Raw genomic sequence first — 22,619 nt, forward strand, 5'->3', positions numbered from 1 at the left:
ACGAAAAGGGCTCATGGCAGTCTGCGGCTTGGTCATTCCAGCTCTGGAAATTTGGACTGTTTTAGATCGGCAGCTTAGTCCTGTTCATTAAAAGTGAGAGAATGTGTGGTTTTTCATTTGATCGAGTATTTCATATGAAAGCATTGCTTTTTCGCGCCATTCCTACTGACGTCATTGTAATGCATGTTCATTTCAGTTGGGAAAACCACTAAGACTGTCTTTCTGAGGATGAAAAAAGGCAGGTGGAGAGTGAGTGTCTACCATTATAATGAATGCTTCCCAACCTGATTGTGACTGATGGTATGCAAGCGGGTCTACCATTACAGTGAAAATTCCTTAACTCAGTCTTCATATGAGAAAAGATGTATGGTGAATTCTCCGTCGCGTTTCTAGGGTAACGTTCAGAGCTATGCAATTTCATACAATCTTGCTCACAACGTGTACACTACCTAACCTAGAATTCTGTATACAATGTAGAATTCTGTAGCGAATAATGGGTATATCAGCTAGTCAATAATAAAAACAGGATGAATAACAAATTAAATTTATAAATCGATCAGGACCAGTTTAGCTTTAGGACAGGGATGGGAACAAGAGAAGCCATCTTCCCTCTCCGAACAATATTAGCAAAGAGGTTGGAGATGAATAGGAACACCTTTCTAGCGTTTATAGATATTGAAAAAGGCTTTCGATGACGTGAGTTGGGACAAACTGTTAAAAAAAATTTAAGCTACAGGTTTGGACTGGAAAGACGAGAGGCTGATATTGCAACTCTATGAAGGACAGACCACGATGGCAGATATCGGAGGAAGTATCCAGACAGGAAAAGTCAGTAAAGGTGTAAGGCACAGCTGCTCTCTCTCACCATACCTTTTTAATGTATTCATTGAAGAAGCCATAAATAAGTTTCAGGCAAATACCGAAGAAGTAAACGTAAATGGGAACCATATCCAATGCATTCGATTTGCAGATGACATAGCAGCTGTAGCAGACTCTGAGAAAGAGTTATCTAATATGCTGAATGAACTGTCATAAACATTGTCAGATCACTCTTAAACATTAATGTCAAGAAGAGCAAGATATTAGTTGTGAATAAACATCCTGAACAAAATCACAGCAAAATTAAGCTTAATGACAAGATAGTGGAACAAGTCAACAGTTTCCCTTATCTAGGAAGTCTGATTACCAATGACAACAGGTGCAGCAAAGAGATCAAAAGGCGAATGGCACATGCCAAACAGGTGTTTAGTAATAAGAGTAATCTTTTAATTGGTGCAAATTTAGATTTTGGAATTAGGAAGAAATTTGTGATTTCTTTTGTATGGAGTGTGCTACTGTATGGCTGTGAATCTTGGGACAGTCAGAGATCAGGTTTGTAAACAAATGGAAGTGTTAGAGACGTGGGTTTCGAGACGAATACTAAAGATGAAATGGACTGAAAAGAGAACAAACAAAAGTGTTCTTGAAGAAATTCAAAGGAGGAGAGAACTGATTTTAATGATACAAAGAAGAAGAGCTAAATTCACTGGCCACATCTTGCGACACAACACCTTTCTTACCAATCTGCTGGAAGGAAAAATCACAAGGAAGAAAGGCCGAGGACGACCGAGGAAAAAATTCCTTCAAGACTTAGCACAGGGTCTCCATTATGGCTCTTATTAAGAAATGAAACGAGGAACTGAGGACAGGAAAGAATGGTTGCATAGACAAGGCATTGCCTTTAGACACTGATGATGATGATGATGATGATGAAGAAACCGTAGTGCGGACATCTTCCACGAAAACGCAAGTTTTGAACAAACTGATTGCCGATTCATACTAATTTTATTGTATAAGGGACAGAAGTAGAGACCTACAAGAGGGATATCGATGGAGGGGAACAGCTTAGGAAGGTAGAGAGTTTCAAGTACTTGGGAAGTATCATAGAGGAAAGTGGAAGAAATGATAAGGAAATAATCGAGCATGGAAGACAAGCAGGAACATTCCTGAAAAGTGTCAGAAGCCTGGTTTGGAGTAAAGATGTCCCTCAGAGAAGCAAAAGGGTGATATAAAGGATGTACTATACCTATTCTGATGTACGCAGCTGAGACTTGGGTAATGAGGCAGAGAGCTGTGAATAGAATACAGGCAAGTGAAATAAAAAATTCTGAAAAGCAGGAAAAGAGTGACAAGATTGGATGAGAAATGAGAAGGTTCGAGATATAGTAAAAGAAGAGCCACTACAGAACAGGATAGAGGCATCTAGACTTAGATGGTATGGACACATAAAGAGAATGACATAGGCAAGTATACTGAGGAGGATGCACGGAATGGAGATAACAGATTAACGACCAAGAGGAAGACCAAGAGACGTGGATAAAAGGAGTGGAAGAGTGTGTACAGAGAAGAGGTGACGACTGGGCAAGAGTGACTAGGGAGAAGTGGTGGGAAGACAAGAGCAGATGGAGAGGCTTATGCTCCAAGCAGACCCGACCAACAGCTGGAAACTGCAGATGATGATGAAGAAGGGTTTTTCCCCTGACATTTACAAAAACTCAGATTTAACGACCACTTGCAATATGCGAAAGCAATGAAAACGTGTTGTCTTCAATCCCAGCAATGTCCAATTTAGAATACGTTCTCAGTTTACATGACAATATATTTAAAACATTCTATATGTTCCGAGTTTTCCTTTTGTTTCTTTTTCACTTTCCTTTAAAGCAAAAAGAGACATGGTATACACATCAATCTATATATATAAAATAAGAGTTTTGTCTGTACATTGCTCAGAATTTGAAAAGAATGGTAATGGTATTTCTATATCGATCATGTCCACAGTAACAAGAAAATGCAGTTTTTACTTTTCCGTAATTTCCGTCTGTCTGTATGTATGTATGTATGTATGTATGTATGTATGTATGTATGTATGTATGTATGTACACGCATCACGAGAAAACGGCTGAAGAGAATTTAATAGAAATTGGTATGTAGAGTCGGGGGTGAGCCGCTACAATCTAGGCTATAAATTATTTTATTCACGCTGAGTGAAATGGTAGTTTAGGGGAAGGCCTAAAATTCAATTCACAAATATTTATATTATTAGTGGTCATATCGATAAATACTACATAACTAAAGTTATATAGAATTAAATTTCTGATCATTTACGCCTTATGCATTTTTACTGTACCGGCTATGATAACACAGATATTCATGAATTTGGATTTTTGTTGCTAAGTCCATATCAACGCCGAGCCCCGACAAAATGGGTAAACAAAATTTAATGAAAATCGGTATATAGAGTCGGGGAATAAGAAACTACAGTTTAAGCTATAAACAATGTTATTCACCCTAGGTGAAATGGTAGTTTAGGGGAAGGCACCTAAAATTTAATTTTTAAATACCTATGTTCTTGATCCTATGGAAATATACTACATAACAAAAGTTATAGAGAATATAATTTCCGATCATTTATTTTTTATTCAGTTTTACCGTACCGACTATGATAAGAGTGGTATTTCAGAACCGGAAGACAATTAATAATGTGAAGGCCTACAATATCGAAAGCGCCTAACATAGATCAACAATAACATTACACTGACCGTTGTTTGTTGTAATGTTCTTTGTCTCTTATGCTGACATTAAACTCCGATAGATGGGATTACTGCTGCGTATCGAGTATAACAGCCTAACTGAATATTGACTGAAAATAGCTGAGGAGTTACATAACTTTCTTCTTTAGAATGCCAATCCTCTGGTTCATACATTTTCTGATGCTGCTGGTACGTAACACACTGGTTCATAATAGTATGCCGGCTATTCGATACCTACTCCGACGCAGTGTTTTGAATGAGCAGTGTGCGCACTTAAGTCAGAGGCTCAGTTATTAGTAGTAGGAGTAGTAGTATGAACTGGTCTGGAATTACAATTTAGCCCTATTCCAAATTATAGTACCACAATTCACTAAATAACTCAAAATTCAACCCTGAAAAGAGCCGCTTCTTAGGAAAAGCTTCTTCCTCTTCACTTTCACTTCTACATTAATTTTATTCCAAATTAGCAGCGAAGATGTGGTTTCTTCTCTGGCTTGGAGGAAAAACTGCCTCCACATCAGATAGTTTTTTTCCTCAGCCAGTGTAGTGAATTGAGATTTTCCGACTCATCGGGTACTCCCAGGAAACAGATAAGTAAACGGGCATAGTTTTTGCCCTGGGACTATCCACTATTTGAAACCCCCCTCCCCCCCCGCCGAAAAAAGGACGAAGATTGTTCATGGATCACGGATGTCTGCGTCTTGGTCATTCCAGCTCTGTAGCTTTGGACTGTTAGTTCGGCAGCATAGTACAGTTCATTAAAAGTGAGAAAATGTGTGGTTTTTCATTTGATTGAGTATTTCATATGAAGGCATTGCTTTTAATCATGCCATTCCTACTGACGTCATTGTAATGATCCATGTTCATTTCAGTTGGGAAAACCACCAAGAGAGTCTTTCTGAGAATCTATAAAGGCAGGCGGAGAGTGAGTGTCTGCCATTATAATGAAAACTCCCCAACCTGATTGTGACTGACGGTAGGCAAGCTGGCCTACCATTCCAATGAAAATTCCCTAACCCAGTCTTCATATGAGAAAAGACGTTGGTGACTTGCCCGTCGTGCTTCTAGGGCAACTTTAAGAGCTATGCAACTAAATAGAATCTTGCTCACAACGTTTACACTCCCCAACGTAAAATTCGGTATAAAATTTATAATTCTGCAGCGAAGTACGGGTACATCACCTAGTTATATATAAACAGTGGCCTCAAGGGCAGTAGGCTACAGTGTCCCCCACTCCAACTTTTATAGTGCTGCAAAACAAACACATCAAACTAATGCTGTTAAGAGCTATACAGCTTGCATATAAATTTTGGATACAAAATTTCCATTTGAGGTGCAACCCTTCCCTTGTCAGATTTGTGTCCTATTTTAAGTAGACACAGCATAAAAGGCTTTTCAGCTTGATTAGCAAGTAAATCTATATATATAAAATAAGAGTTTTGTCTGTACATTGCTCAGAATTTGAAAAGAATGGTATTTCTGTATCAGTCATGTCCATAGTAACAAGGGAATGCAATTTTTACTTGAATTTGTGTTTTTGTTGCCAAGTCCATATCAATGCCGAGCCACGACAAAATGGGTAAACAGAATTTAATGAAAGTCGGTGTATAGAGTTGGGGAATAAGAAACTACAGTCTAAGTTATAAACAAATTTATTCACCCTGGATGAAATTGTAGTTTAGGGGAAGGAACCTAAAATTTCATTTTTATATACCTATGTTATTGGTCCTATCAGAAAGTACTACACAACAAAAGTTATAGAGAATACAATTTCCAAACATTTATGTTTTATTCAGTTTTACTGTACTGACTATGATAAGAGTGGTATTTCAGAGTCGGAAGAAAACTAAATGCGAAGGTCTGCAATATTGAAAGCGCATAACATTTATAAACAATAACATTACATTGACCATTGTTTGTTGTGATGTTCTTTGTCTCTTACGCTGCCGCTCAAGTAAGATAGATGGGATTACTGCTGCGTACTGGGTATAACAGCCTGACTGAATATTGGTTGGAAATAGCTGGGGAGTTGCAAAACATTCTTCATTAGCATGCCATTCCTTTGGTTCATACATTTTCTGATACTGCCAGTATGTACGAAAATGGTTCATCATAGTATTCCAGCTATTCGATCCCTACTCTGACATGCTGGTTTGAATGAGCAGTGTGCATACTTAAGGCAGAGGCTCGAGTAGTAGTAGTAGTAGTAGTAGTAGTAGTAGTAGTAGTAGTAGTAGTAGTATGACCTGGTCTAGAATTACAATTTAGGCCTTTTCCAAATTATAGCACCACAATTCACAAACTCAAAATTCAACCCTGAAAAGAGATGTTACTTAAGAAAAGCTTCTTCCTCTTCACTTTTATTAAATTCTACATTCATTTTATTTGAAATTAGCAGTAAAGAAGGGGTTTCTCCTCTGGCTTGGAAGGAAAAAATTACCTCCAAGTCAGATAGAATTTTCCGCCGCCTGTGTAGTGAACTGAGATTTTCCGACTCATCGGGTACTGCTAGGAAACACATTAGTAAAAGGGCATAGTTTTTGCCCTGGGAGTCTCCACTATTCGACACCTCCACCCGGCTGAAATAAGACGAAGTGTATTCACAGATCACGGCTGTCTGCGGCTTGGTCATTCCAGCTCTGGAACTTTGGGCTGTTAGATCGGCAGTGTAGTATTGTTTGCATACAAATTTGTATGTTTTATTTTTCTATTCCACCTTTTCAATACAATTGATTTTGTGTTGTTAGAAATTCATATTGCTACAACACTACATTAGAAGGGACATGTTTCGTTTGGTTTCAAGCATCCTCAGCCTTTGTAATTTATCCCAAGGTTAAGACCTGTCATTATTAATTTGCTTATAACTAATTTGTACTTAATTAGGATTCTAAAAACTAAGTGGTAAAATACGTAAATATAGGCATTTGTAAACACAATGGACAGTTTAACAATTTAAATAACAGTGCTAAAATTGGAATATTCGTTAACTCTAATAACTTTGACGTCCAAAACACAGTAATATCTTCACAATAACGAGACTTGGCTAAAATTCTCAAGTTCTTTGTTTTTTACAAACAATTGTTAGTTGACTTCTTGTATTAAAATTTGAGTCGTAAAATCAGTTAAAACTCAGTAGTGTCTAAAGCTTAAAGTCTTAAATGCGCTGGAAATATTCTGCTTCATGCATTGATTTGAGGCATGCTTCTGTAATCTATTAGTTGTAAACGGTAAAATGCAACTATTAGTGGTTTCCTCGAACTAGTCTTGATTTGACGAGCAGATTTTACATTGGAAGTAGTTCGTTTTTATGAGAGCTTAGTCAAAAGGGACATTAATCCAAGAATCTTGAGGTGTTGATATGTTTTCTTTTCTCACAATATTTATATGATGGTGCGTCCCTTTGACTGCTTCTACAATGCCTCAAGGTAGTTGTTACATTACGGTGACTGCTTTTGTAAACACAATGGATAGTTTAACAATTTAAATAACAGTGCTAAAATTGGGATATTCGTTAACTCTAATAACATTGTTTTCCAAAACACAGTAATATCTTCACAATACAGTGGAACCTCGATTATCCGTTCCCGGAAAATACGTTTTCCCGGAATATGCGTTCAAATTACGTGGTCCCGCGAGCATCGTAATTAAATCACGTTGTAAAAGTCCCGCATTACCCGTTCCTCGAAGAAACGATTTCCCGGATCAACCGTCCAGAAATTCCAGTCCCATCAACGCTAAATCCTCGGTCAATCGTTTTTTAATAAACTGTATCTCACGAAAAGACGGTTATGGCATACTTGTGGATCTTGGCGTTAATGCCCCGTCATTGCGATGTTTAGTAGAGCAAGTACTGTACCGGTACTGGAAAAGCGATCGGCGGTCAACTTGCATAAGGGACCATCTTAGCATCGCATTCGGGGGGTATTGTTTAGAGAATCTCGTAAAATCATAAAGCAGACAGTGGCCACAACAATTGTAAGGAGACACGGCGCATTTCGACAGCTCTGCTTGAAGACGGAACGAGTTTCGTCAAATGTTCGCACTTATAAAACAATACCCCCCGAATGTCCAGGGTTAGATGTTTATATTTTTACACTTCTTCGAACGTACTGCCGAACAGGTTTTCGGCACTTTGCTCAGGGCACTGTACAGTAACTGGGCTCAAATACAGTAGAGACAATACACGACACTTACGGATTTCGCCTTGCTAAAATGGGAGACAATTCGACGGTGGCGCTCCTAGTGACTTGACCTGAACAAATCGCGCTAAATTCAAATATCAATGGAAATGTATATACGGATATGGATAAATAAATTACGTCTAGAAAGACAGTGGTATTGAGATATTAACTTCGAAGTTGCTAAAGCAATTCTGGATAAATGAATGAAGAATTATTTAAAAGGTTATTATTCAAAAACTGAAATTAGACATATAAACAAGGTGTGAAATGGACTGCTGTGAAATGGCTTGATCTTTCATTTATGCATTACTTTTTTAGCTTTAGCATACCTACCTGAAATCTTACGGTTGGATTTGTCTTTTTTCCTCATTTAAAACAATGTATCATCACATTAAGACATTTGTCAATAAACATTTCGGCACATTCCTTACACATATGATGCAATGAATTAACATTTAATAGCTGGACAATTTTCCTCTTAACATGAAGCCTACTAACAGAAAGAAAATCTATACAATCCCGGCTTTAATCTGAGAAGAGGGATAAAAGAAAGAAAAGTTTGAAAAAGTTGTCGATAGTGATGCTTTGAGGAATATTTACGTACAATTAGGGTAAAAATGTAACATACCCTTGGCTGTATAGTCGAGGATTTTTAAAGTCGCTGGCCTGGAAATGATCTGAACAGATCTTATAATTCTTATACAAGCGTAACGTCCCTTATTTCTTGTACACTTTATCCAAATCACTTCTGTGACATTTCAAAACCCACAGATCACACCTACAACAACACATCGGTATTGAAGGTTTAACTGCTGCACTATACAATAAAATATGCGTATTATATTTTAAGCCCGTTAAAACATGGGTCGAGAGGTCAGAAGATTATGAAGTACTATAAAAATCTCTGTCACTGGAAGAATATATATGCAAACACAATATTACTTACATGTTCTTGTCACGAGGGAACCTGAAGAACGAGCGCGCATTTTTCTCTACTTCGTAAATACTGCAGCCAAACACAGGACATACCTTTCCCCTCATGTTGAGAGGAGATATCAAGGAATGACACACGCTACTATTTAATTATGTCAACTCACTGAAAACACATAAATAACACCAAAAACTTCACACAAAAATACACGTGCTCTTATGACAGAATCAGTACCGTTCAGGTCTATCCGCTAGAGTGAGATCCAATAGCTGTCCCTCGATATCTCGCTCAGTGTCGTGTATTGTCTCTACTGTATTTGGAGACAATACACGACACTGAGCGAGATATTGAGGGACAGCTATTGGAGCTCACTCTAGCGGATAGACCTGAACGGTACTGATTCTGTCATAAGAGCACGTGTATTTTTGTGTGAAGTTTTTGGTGTTATTTATGCGTTTTCAGTGAGTTGACATAATTAAATAGTAGCGTGTGTCATTCCTTGATATCTCCTCTCAACATGAGGGGAAAGGTATGTCCTGTGTTTGGCTGCAGTATTTACGAAGTAGAGAAAAATGCGCGCTCGTTCTTCAGGTTCCCTCGTGACAAGAACATGTAAGTAATATTGTGTTTGCATATATATTCTTCCAGTGACAGAGATTTTTATAGTACTTCATAATCTTCTGACCTGCTCGACCCATGTTTTAACGGGCTTAAAATATAATACGCATATTTTATTGTATAGTGCAGCAGTTAAACCTTCAATACCGATGTGTTGTTGTAGGTGTGATCTGTGGGTTTTGAAATGTCACAGAAGTGATTTGGATAAAGTGTACAAGAAATAAGGGACGTTACGCTTGTATAAGAATTATAAGATCTGTTCAGATCATTTCCAGGCCAGCGACTTTAAAAATCCTCGACTATACAGCCAAGGGTATGTTACATTTTTACCCTAATTGTACGTAAATATTCCTCAAAGCATCACTATCGACAACTTTTTCAAACTTTTCTTTCTTTTATCCCTCTTCTCAGATTAAAGCCGGGATTGTATAGATTTTCTTTCTGTTAGTAGGCTTCATGTTAAGAGGAAAATTGTCCAGCTATTAAATGTTAATTCATTGCATCATATGTGTAAGGAATGTGCCAAAATTTTTATTGACAAATGTCTTAATGTGATGATACATTGTTTTAAATGAGGAAAAAAGACAAATCCAACCGTAAGATTTCAGGTAGGTATGCTAAAGCTAAAAAAGTAATGCATAAATGAAAGATCAAGCCATTTCACAGCAGTCCATTTCACACCTTGTTTATATGTCTAATTTCAGTTTTTGAATAATAACCTTTTAAATAATTCTTCATTCATTTATCCAGAATTGCTTTAGCAACTTCGAAGTTAATATCTCAATACCACTGTCTTTCTAGACGTAATTTATTTATCCATTTCCGTATATACATTTCCATTGATATTTGAATTTAGCGCGATTTGTTCAGGTCAAGTCACTAGGAGCGCCACCGTCGAATTGTCTCCCATTTTAGCAAGGCGAAATCCGTAAGTGTCGTGTATTGTCTCTACTGTATTTGTTGTCTCTACTGTATTTGCTGGGCTTTCAGGCAGGAATCGAAACTGCTCCTTCTTAACAGAAATTCAGTACTTTTTATATTATCGTACATGATTATGTTAGCGAGACCAGAACAGATGTTGCACCTTACATTAAAAAAGAAAGCCATGGGAGGTCTTGGGATTGCCTATTACTGTTTAAGTCCTAATGTAAGACTGGGAATTTTACGTTTTCGTGTTAAAATACCAAAAACCGCAGTCGTTTTATTTGCGCACGTTACATTTAAATCGTTTGCATCACTTCCAACTCGTACTGACATGTGCAGCGAGCGCGGTTTCCAGATGACCTCAAGGTCACGAATAAACGTAATTTCTGAAGTTGTGATGATATTTCTTTTATCTTTCCAATTTGATTGGATTTGTGACGGGCAGAATTGAATATAATGCATTCGAGAACTTTTAAGGATCGATACTTAATTCGAAACCATGTTTTCGAGTTCAACATAACCTTTAAAAGTCGATGTAGGCCTAATTTGCGCGGTACGAATCTACGAGATTTCCACCTTACTACGATCAGTATACCGGAGACCAAATTACAATGAAAGATTAAGAAATGAAGGGATTTCGCCATCATGTTGGGTGCTTTTGTATCTAATGTGCTTTATTTTATTAGATGAGAGGATTAAAACCTACTTGTGGTCGGTTATCGTTTGGCTTGGCGTTATTAGATTTTTCAAGAGTTTGGCCAAGTTTGGCTAGCCTAATCAAAGGTGCTGAACTGAAAGAAGTTTTCACGGGAAACTCACTAAGTTTTCCCCGGTAAAACTCAATGTAAAGTATCGAGATTTTGACTCGCGTACCGGTAATTAATGCGGTTTCGCGATCTAACATGCCTGCTTCTCATCCAGAGGGCCCGGGTTCGATTGCGACCAGGTCAAGCAATTTTACCTGGATATAAGTCTGGTTCCAGGTCTACTCAGCCTACGTGATTACCTCTAATTGTGGAGCTATCTAATGGTGAGATTGCGACCCCGATCTAGATAGCCAGGAATATCGGCCGAAAGGATTCGTCGCACTGACCATGCGTCACCTCGTAATCTGCAGGCCTTCGGGCTGAGCAGCGGTCACGTGGCAGGCAAAGTCGCACTGGGGCTGTAGTTTGGTTTGGTTTAGGAGTTTTTGTAAGATTATAATTAATTATACATATTTCATTTTTGTGTTTAGCCAAATTGTTGATGGTTTTCATTCATTCCCGGATTTTCCGTTTTCCCGTGTTGTACGTTTTATTTTCATGGTCCCTCGAAAAACGGAGAATCGATGTTTCACTGTAATGAGATTTGGCTAAAATTCTCAAGTTTTTTGTTTTTTAATAGTAGTGTAGTACTGTTCGTTAAAAGTAAGAAAATGTGTGGTTTTTCATTTGATCAAGTATTTCATATGAATGCATTGCTTTTAATCGCACCATTTCTACTGACGTCATTGTAATGACCTATGTTCATTTCAGTTGGGAAAACTACTAAGACAGGTCTTTCTGAGGACGTAAAAAGGCAGGTGGAGAGTGAGTGTCTGCCATTATAATGAATACTCTCCAACCTGATTGTGACTGGTGGTAGGAAAGGGAGCCTACCATTACAATGAAAATTCCCTAACCCAGTCTTCATATGAGAAAAGACGTTTGGTAACTTCCCCGTTGCGTTTCTAGGGTAACATTAAGTGCTATGCAATTTAGTACAATCTTGCTCACGTGTATACTACCTAACCTATAATTCTGTATACAGTGTAGAATTCCGTAGTGGAGCACGGGTACATCAGCTAGTCCTCAATAAATTTAATGAATTGAATTCAAACTCTTCCTACCACATTCCCCACAACTTGTTGCTGTATGAACCTAATCGGATGTCTATTTCTTCTTTTGGAGCAAAGGGAATCCAGGAGAGAAAACAAAAAAAACATTATAACTGCATGAGTTGCAGTAAATCGCACATTCATAAGAGGGCATAACATTATTTCAATCGTCGGCACGTGGGTAGCACGTGAGTATCTTTTGACGTGTATGCACATGTTGTTTCATGTCGCAATCACTCAAATAAAAACTAAGAAACAATGGAAGGTTTTGCTCCACCCAATCATTACACATCACAATTATTGGGTGGACCAAAACCTAACACTGTTTCTTAGTTTTAACTGTATCAATACAGACCTACATGATGAAGTTCATAAATTGTACTACATCACTGAAATAATTTGCTGAGGATGAGTGAAATCATGAAAGGCCTAAGTCCTTCAGCATGTGGTGTGACAAAGTCCATCACAGGATACCTAACTCCACAAAATATTTATGACTTGATTTTATCGGCGATCATTAAATTGATTCTGCCACAACAACATAAGTCTTGGCACGAGTTCTCGGCCTAACATGTGGTGCATCACAAACACTTCCTAATGCAAGGCTTCCTTTTCCCATAAAAATTATATATGCTGCAATGGCACCGGCTTTCCAAACCACACACCAAAGATCCTTATAACGTCTTACATTATCTGATGTGTCTTTGGAAATTTGTGAGGCCACACACAAGCCACCAAATGCTCCTCAACACTGTATTTACCTGTATCCATCATGGTGTTATTCTCTCAAATAAATAATGAATAACAATGAAAACTACATTCGACTCGAGAACACTTATCAATTACTATGTCATGGGACTGTCTAAAAACTATTTTTAAAATCTACACTTTACTTTTTATTATGGGCTAGTGTAAAGGACTTTTTGCCCACCTGGTACATTGGTTAAACTAACAAACTATTCTTAAGACTATGTATCATTGTAGAACACAAACTTTCAATTACCAATCACATCACGATTCATAAAACCAAGCACGTTCATTTTTCATTGTCAAAATATTTCTATGTATACACCTACCCTCAACCTGATGTACTGTGAAACTGGGCATCAAGTGGTGCTTAGGATCAGGATGCACCCACTATTATCATCAGAATATCACTCCTTTTTGCCTTCATCTTCTTCCCACCAATTATCAGCATCAAGGATTCAAAAGCACATTTACTGCCATTCTTACTCTACCCTCTAACGATTTAACTAAATATTGTGAGTCGGAGTAACATTTCTTCCTTTATGTGTATTCTATCAAAACATTTTTATCAGTAAAACTTCGCTCTCTATCTGTTTCTTAAATACACAGAAATGTCTTTTAAACAACAAATGTTAAAAGTCAAGACTGCACAAGGAAGGTGGTTGGAGAATGTTACTTAAGAGGGCTTTCTAATCAAAAGATACAGATCAAATATAGGCAGCAGAAATGAAATCTCTGAGAAGTACGTTACAGGTTACAGAGAATGTAAATGACGATATACAAAAAATTAAGATGGCAGAGTGAAGAGTTAATTGAATGAAGGAAAGCATGTTGGAAATAAATTATGGAATTACAAATGAAACACAAGAGAACCAAAGGAAACCCTATTTTCAATTGATGGACTTTGTCAAGAACAATACAAGACAACAGAACCTGGACTGGAGCATGGTGATGGATAAGGGGTGGCAGAATTAGATAGCCAAGAGGGAAACCATTATCTACCCCACCTTGTCTCCATCTGGAAAAGAGAAAATTAATGGTGATGACTGAATTATCATCATATCTCATATAGAGACAAGTACTAGAGTGATATTGGCTGGTATGAACAATATAAGAGGTCAAGAAGCAAGACTTCCTCAGCGACCATGACTTCTACCTTCTATCTTATAACAGTAACTAACAGATGATAGCTGCTGGGTTACTAGTCAAGTCTGATGTAGCTTACTCACTTTCATTACTGTTCAACCAACTTTGGTCTGCTGTTAGTCTGTTTCAGTCTAGAGGTCTGTCTGACTCGTTGGCTGAATGGTCAGCGTACTAGCCTTCGGTTCAGAGGGTCCCGGGTTTGATTCCCGGCCGGGTCGGGGATTTTAACCTTCATTGGTTAATTCCAATGGCTCGAGGGCTGGGTGTTTGTGCTGTCCCCAACATCCCTGCAACTCGCACACTACACATAACACTATCCTCCACCAAAATAACACGCAGTTACCCACATATGGCAGATGCCATCCACCCTCATCGGAGGGTCTGCCTTACAAGGGCTGCACTTGGCTAGAAATAGCCACACAAAATTATTATTTTTAGTCTAGAGGTCTGTTCTTGAAAATGTAAAAATTCAACCGTCCACCCTATGAAATATAGCAACAAGATAACAACGAAGACAACCAAATTATTCATTTCTTCTCTTATTATAACTACAGTATGTGTTACAGTGGTGATGTATGAGTGATGTATTATAGAGTAATAGGAAACAGTGGGAACCAGATATATGAGCATTAGAAGGTAGATCATACTATAAAACATTTGAAAAAATTCATAAAATCACATCATCATTTTATCCATTGCTCAAGTTTGCCAATCAGAATGCTTTGCGGGCAAATTCAAATGGGCTTTGCTAGACAGTGTTGCCTTAAAACCAGTTTGACTGCCATGCTGAGAAATCAGCATCAAACAAAAACACATTGTGATATTTAGTCGGTGACACCGTAGCGTACTTGCAACGGCGTGATTCTGTCAGCTCGGAAGTCCATGCTCAAATTCCTTCCATGTGGAAGATTTTTCCTTCCATTGGTGCCCTCAACCCAGTCTTAAGCCCCGATTTTGCAACACAGCCTCGCAGAGCCCATTTGAATTCACCCATGAAGCAATCTGACTGGTTAACTTCAGTAGTAAATAAAAAGATAACAGCACGAGATATCAAATTATTTATCACTATGACCAACCCACCAACAATCATATACCTCGTTCACGTAGTTTTCAACCACCTCGTCTACTCTATGTAACTTAAGTGTTAATGCATATGGTACTTGGAATAATTATGATAAAGCAATAATCATGGATCATAACAAAAATGGGTCATCATGTTAGCTTTAACAACACAGACCTTAATGCATTACCTTCCTGCTGTAGTTGAGCCAGAAACATGACAAGATATGTGTCACTGATCAATTCTGGACCAGTTAGAAGGGAGTTCAAGTTGAACCACTGATAGCCCAAACGGCGAATTGTAAACCAGTGATCCCGATAATTGCAGATGAATGCTTGCATCTCTCTGGAAGAAAATACAATAAAAAAATCCAAAGCACCCGTTACAATCATGACACGTATCTATCAAACATTTATCTTCAGTAAGGATACCAATAGGGGGACAATTGAAGATATGGTAAAAATCGGAATATATATGTTAAGCATAGTGCACACTTTCAGAAAGTTAAAAAAAAAAATTAAGAACATGTTCCAATGGAAAATTAGTAATACACAATGTTGAAAACAAAGTTATTTCTAGAACAATTATCAACTTAGGGATGATTTCCTTCTTTTCCCTTAAATGATGATGATGTGTTTCATATCTATATGTACTTGGTGTATAACAAAAAATGAACATTAAGTTTCAATGAGAAAAATTATGTAAAGCAATTTGATGACCATATTCAATAAATTCTCCTTCAAATTGGAAAAGTAACTAATGCAGTTTCATACTAATTACTGTACATACTACCAGGACTTGTAACTCAGGGGAAACGGAGGGAGAGGGGCATGTGCTCCAGGTGCTGAGCTGAAATTTAACAGACTACTACACAATAGAAAGTGGCATGAAGTTTTGAAACGGGGGTGACAGAAATGGTCAAATCAGTCTACACTTGATTCACCAATGAAAGCCGGTGCACATCTAGCATCATACTACACCCTTGCCCATTACTGTTTCGGTATTCAGTTGCTGCTTTAGATTTTTTACTGTCTGAGGCACACTAGCCCAGGGTTGTCATTTGAATCTATCTTTTGACTTTCATATTGTTCTCCTGTTCTGCCTTTGGTTAATTTCTTTACTTATTTTCATATTTATCAATTTCTTAAGAAGGAAGCCACATTTTTTAGTGTTGACTCAGTTAATGTAGCTTTAAAAGCTTTTCAGTCTGTCAAAAACATTAAATTTTAACCCATATACTCTGTAATATACCTGTAAAAAGTACACACTGTTTAACTATGACATTTTTTGTTCTACAAGAACGTCCTCAGATTCTGTCATATCACTTTAAATCATTAACATATATGTAAAATATTGTTTAGGTTGTGTAAACTTGTCTATGATTGTGAACTGATGTTGTTAGGAACAAGTGAGACAAATTATGATTGTGGTAATCCTCCACTGTCGTCTTAGTAACTTTCAGAGAGTTTACTTATCCACGTTGCTAATCTCCCATTACCTTTCGTGACAGTATTTGAACTGAAGCCTTGCTCTGGAGCTATGTAGGAAGATGAGGGTAATGATTCTGTTTAGTAGAGAGAGAGGAACGGAAGTAGGACGTAAGCGGAATACTTTATGCATTAACTCTGTTCAGTGGACAGGGGAGGGAAAATTCGGCTTCATCATCTTATAATGTACTTTGTGTATTAGGAAATAAACGTAAATTAATGATTTTGAAGAAATAAAAATATAGAAATGAATTAAAGAGTATCTTGTAGGACATTATTTTCAGTGTTAACTAATAACCTACTAAAACGTCTTGAGTGGTGAGAACACTGCATAAATTCTGAGAATTTACTACAGATGAGAATATCCTAACCCACATTCCAGATATTGAGCATCAAGAGTAACCTTGTGTGAGATTCATTAAGCACTAATGCAAAAGGTGTGAAGTGATGTACTGAAAATTAATTAAGGAGCGCAAAGTTGAGGAGAATTTTTAAATATGTGAGGGGAATACTGTATGCATTAATTATGTTTAGTTGAGAAGGGAGGAGAAATGATGCTTCGTCATCTGATGTTGTATTTTGAGTATTAGGGAGTAAGTGTAAGCTAATGATTTTGATGAAATGAAAATATGGACTTCAAATAAAAAACATCTTGTAAGAAATAATTTTTAGTGATAAATAATAACCTACTAACACATCTCGCGTGACAAAAATGCTGCGTAAATTCAGAGATTTGACCACAGGTAAGAATATCCTAACCCACATTCCAGACATTTAGCGTCAGAGTAACCTCCTATGGGATTCATTAAGCACTAATGCAAAAAGTATGAAATATTGTACTGAAAACTAAGTAGCTTGAAGAGTGAAGAATTTTTTTCATGTGTGTAATTGTTATGATTAGTTTTCTTTTTGCATTAGCTCTTAATGAATACCACAGGAGGTTACTCTGACATTAAAAGTCTGGAATGTGGGTTAGGATATTCTTACGTGTAGTAATATTACTGAATTTACACAGCATTCTTGCCACTCAAGATGTTTTAGCAGGTTATTATTTATTACTAGGGAACTGAAAAAAATCGCATTTGTGATAAATGCAAATTTTTTAATCTTGTACTAACTCCAAGCCTACAGTAATTCTAATGCGGAATAAAATCATTTTTACGCATAAATAGAAGTGTGACAAAATGCGAATTGTGACCCAAAATAGGAAATTAATATGAATATGCGATTTTGGTGCGCATTCTGTGAAAATGGGCTATTTCACTGCCGAAAACAACATATTTCGGCAAAATTGCCAGAAATACTCAAATATGATGCATAAATCTTTCGACCGTTCCGATAGATGAAGAAAAGTAGCCGATCGATTGCTGCTTGCTGACTTTATTCGATATTTACAATGGGAATAGCAAAGGGAATAAGATCTGTATCGATTATTATCAAAATGTAAATCGAGTCTCACGGAAATAACGAGATAGACGCAGCTTTGTTTTCCTGTTGTTCAAAATCAAAACTAGTGAAGAGTAGAAAGTCAAGCGATTGTTTAGGTTATGGGACGCACGACAAAAACTGCGCACGCAAGGGCTCAGCAATATGCAAAGGATGTTTTATATGCCACAGATTCAGTGTCAGTGTTTCGCAAGTATTGTAATTGCCGAGTTGGGTGGGGAAAAAAAGATAGCATTGTGAAACATGTTAAATCTGAAAAACATGTGGGTAAGCGATGCGATAACAAAAGTTCAACCCCTGCTACTAGTACGTCTCAAAGAAAGCAATCTTCTGTGCTTACACAGTTAGATAGTTGTAAACGACGAAAAATTTCCACAGATAACTTCACTGCTGAAATATTGCCAAAGCAAGTATACCTCTGGAAAAGCTGGAAAGCAAAGAGCTAAGAGCCTGGATTACTGAGTTTTCAAATGAAGAGCTGCCATGTGTGAGAACTCTATGTGAAGTATATTTAGCGGGTAAGTTTCGATTTCATTGATCGGGTACGGTTTAAGTACTACAATATCGAAACCACGTGCAAAATTGAAGGATACTGAATTTGAGTGCAATTTCCATATCGAACTATCTTACCCGTACCCAATTATTTTGTTATAATTTGAGGTCTTTCTTCCTTTCTAAAAGTTTCATCTGACCACCAGAAAATAACAGCAAAGGCTCTAGTGGGGAAGAACAACAACATACTCTGTGACGAAACTACAGATAGAATGGCCGTTGTGTTTTTATAATCATATTCCAAGTCCCAGCCGTATCGAAAAGAGAGCTGCATGTTGTTTCTGTGAACTATCTTGATGCAGGAAATGCTACAAACTGCTCTCGTGCTGTTTTAGAAGCTCTGCGCAGTTGTAGTGTGCCATATGATGCAGTTAAAGTGTTTGTTAGTGACAGTGCCCCCTACATGACCCGGTGTTATGAAACATTAAATGTGGTCATAGGGGATCATTTAGTGCATGTACAGTGCTGGGCACATAAGCCCAGCTCGGTTGGCAATAGTTAGGTCGCAGTGATGACAGAGTTAAATCATGTGGTTGCGATGGTAAAGTCTGCATTTTTGAACACAAGAAAGCGAAAATATAATTATTTACAATTCTTAACATCAAAGTATGGTGGTTCAAAGGAAGCAAAGCTTTTTTCTGTACCTGTCATAACCCGATGGAATAGCTGGTTTCAGGCTGTCTTCTATTTGAGTGCTTACTTTACTGATGTTACATTTTTCAAGATGTCTGACATGAAGGACATCAACAACTGTGGTATTAAGTACCTGACTGATCTGAGTGACCGAGAAGTGAATAGGTTTCACTCCCACATGGTTTTTGTCACAGATCATGCAGCTGAATTGGTTGACCTCCTTACTGAACTTGAAGGGTCTCTGTATCCTACCTCTCATCTCCTTTACCCCAAACTGCATAACCGTGATGCCAGTTTTACCTTAATTTGTGACAGGAATTTTTCTGCGGCAACTAATGATGCTTTGATTAAGCTCACTCCTCTAGAGCAAGCTGCATGTAGAGACACATTTGTCAAAGCTGCTCATTCTTCACAGTACAAGCTACCAACATTGAAAGCTAAAGACCCCAACAATAAGATTTTGTGTCAATTTTCTCAAGCTTTGTATCCAAAAAATATAATTTTGAATAATACTGATAAATTAGATGACACGAGAAATTGTTTGGAGTAACAGATCTCTCGTGAAACAATATCGGGTCTGGTTACTGTTCTCTGAAACATGCAATTCAAACCCAGATGAAAGTGAAAAATGTGATGTCATGCTTTCATTAACTGCAGTTCAGACAGAGTTCAGCATATTTGTTAAATACTGTCTTGAGTTGTTGCGGACCCCAACAAACAATGTAGATAGCGAGCGCATGTTGTCTCATTACAACACAGTGGTTACAGACAGACGGTGCAATTTGAAAAAAAAAAAAAAAAAAACAATGCCGAAGTACTGACAATGCTTTCGTTTGAACAATGAATTTGTATTGTGTGTGAACCAAGGACAATAATTGCACTTCATAAACTTGGAATCGTTAAAATTAATAATACCATGTGATTATTTTAACTTTGTAAATATATGCTAATTTTGGAAAAATAGATGCTAATTTTGGGAAAAATAGATGCTAATTTTGAAACAAATGGATGCTAATATTTTAGGTCCCTATTTATCACTAAAAATGATGTCTTACAAGATCTCCAATTCATTTCCGTATCTTTTTTCTATCTAAATCATTCACTTACAGTACATTTCCTGCTAATACACAAAATGCATTATAAGACGACAAAGCAGCATTTCCCCACACCTCTCCACTGAACAGAGTTAATGCATTCAGTACTTCCAGCCCCCGCTGGAACTAAACACGAGACATTGAAAGAGTTAACTGGAGAAATGAGGCAAATGAAGGAAGACCAGAAGACTCAAGAGACAGATTTAGGTAATTCCCTTGAACTGTCACAAGAAATTAGATACTGTACTTCTGATTTCAAACAACAAAAAGATATGGAACAGTGTTTTCAAGATATAGAAAACCTCACCCAGGAAAATCATCTTCTGAAGGAAAAAATAAAATTCCTTAGAAATCCGTGTGGGGGAAGCTGAACAGTATACGAGAAGGAATACCATTGAAATATATGGGATTCCGGATATACCGAACTAATTCAATCTAGACACTGTAAAGAAAGTTGGGCGTGCATTGGACGTAGAACTTAAAGAAGAAATGGTGGATGCTTGCCATCGACTCCCTAAGGCACCAAACCAGAAACACTGCAGCGATCATGGTGAAATTTGTAAGAAGAACGGACAAGGACCACTTCATGGAGCGGAGGAGAGTGAAGCGAAATCTCTCCAACAGACAACTAGGTTTTCCTGGTGACATCATCATATATGTAAACAAGAGTCTGTCCCCTCAGAAGAAGAAGTTGCTCTCCCAGGCCCGTGCAGTCCAGAGGGAGAAGAATTACGCTTACATTTGGGTAAGGAATGGTATAATTAAAATACGCAAGGCCCAAGGGTCTAGAGTCATTGTTATAAATAGCCAGGATGACCTATCTAAATTGTAATTGTAATTGCAGTGGAGAAGAGTAGGCTTTCCATTTATTACCAGAATGTACATGGTCTGAAGACTAAACTAGATGACTTAAATGTAAACATTCTTAGTAATAATTTCGATGTTATAAAGCTCACTGAATCCTGGCTAGATGCTAGTGTCTATGATAGCGAGGTCTGTTGTAATAAGTACAAAGTATACCATGCTGACAGAGTAAGGGGCTCAACGGGGCGGGGAGGTGGGGTAGTCATTGCAGTTAGAAGCGGATTACACATCCTCAAGGTTGAGCAAACAACGGAACACTTCAAGGGGTTATTTCTGAAGGTAAATATTCGGGGAAAGGTCTGGTATCTAATTAATGTGTACGTACCTCAAGCACAAAACTAGAAGTTCATTGTGAGGTATTTAGATGGATGGAATCTCACTATGAAATAATCAATAGTAATGTAATAATTACTGGAGACTTTAACATGCCAAAAGTAATTAATGAAAACAGTGACTTAAATTTAATGAGACAAACCCAAAAACTAAAAAACTTCCTCAGTTTACATGACTTGAATTCCTATAATTCCGTTCATTATAGTAACGGTAAAACTTTGGATTTAGTATTCGCCAGTCAGACAATAACGAATGTCACCTGTAAAATGAACACTGATCCATTGCTACCTGAGGATTCCCATCACCCCACCCTAGAAATTGAAGTACATATCACTCCAAATCGTGGAAACTGCAAAAGGGAAGCTCAAAATACTTATAATTTCAAAGAAGCTAAATTTGAACAATTGTTCACAGGACTAAGAGATCTTACTTGGGAAGACCTGTATGAATGCACTGATGTAGACAAAGCAGTAGCCTGTCTTTATGTCTTTATTCTAAAATTTACGCAGTGTTAAATGAGACTGTTCCTAAAAGCGGCTTGTGAAAAGTTAGGACATACCCAATTAGGTTCACAGAAAGCATAAAACAAAAACTGAAAGAGAAAGAATACTACCGAAAACTGAAGCACCTTTCAGAATATTACAATAGGCAATTTAAAACGTTAAGGTCTGAAACTAAGTCTGCAAGTAAATCCTCATATAACGATTATGTAAAAACTGTAGAGCAGGATATCACTGATAACACCAAAACCTTTTGGACGTGGGTAAAGACTAGAAGAAAAGACAACAATAATACCTATGAATGTGACTCTAAAGTATTAGAGAATGATAGGAATATTACTGAAGGGTTTGCAACGTACTTTCAGTCTGTATATTCCTAAGATAGAGCTCAGGAACCACTGGCAATATCCACATTGACAGCATTACTGTAGAGGATGTTGAACTAACGTTAAAAAAGCTCAAGCCAAAGTCTTCCACGGTACCAGATCAGATACTGCCGTATGTTATAAAAGGTTGCAAAGATGTACTGAAATATCCTCTCCTCTTCATTTATAACTTAATTCTCAAAACATCCGTATTTCCCACAGTATGAAAACTGTCCCGAGTATGTCCTGTGTTTAAATCGGGTAATCCAATGTTAATAAAAAACTACCAACCAATATAAATTATTTCAGCT

General features: G+C 37.4%; 1 protein-coding gene across 1 annotated transcript in view; it reads right to left on the reverse strand.

Moving 5' to 3' along the window:
* The window catches only part of LOC136884329 (ataxin-3), a 141,845-nt gene that overhangs the window by 59,076 nt on the left and 60,150 nt on the right, over window positions 1-22,619 (reverse strand). The window contains exon 4 of the mRNA XM_067156431.2: window positions 15,225-15,379. Coding sequence (XP_067012532.2) covers window positions 15,225-15,379 — 155 coding nt within the window. The remainder of the gene's footprint in view (window positions 1-15,224; window positions 15,380-22,619) is intronic.

Source organism: Anabrus simplex, chromosome 1 (genome assembly GCF_040414725.1).
Source record: "Anabrus simplex isolate iqAnaSimp1 chromosome 1, ASM4041472v1, whole genome shotgun sequence".
Lineage (NCBI taxonomy): Eukaryota > Metazoa > Arthropoda > Insecta > Orthoptera > Tettigoniidae > Anabrus > Anabrus simplex.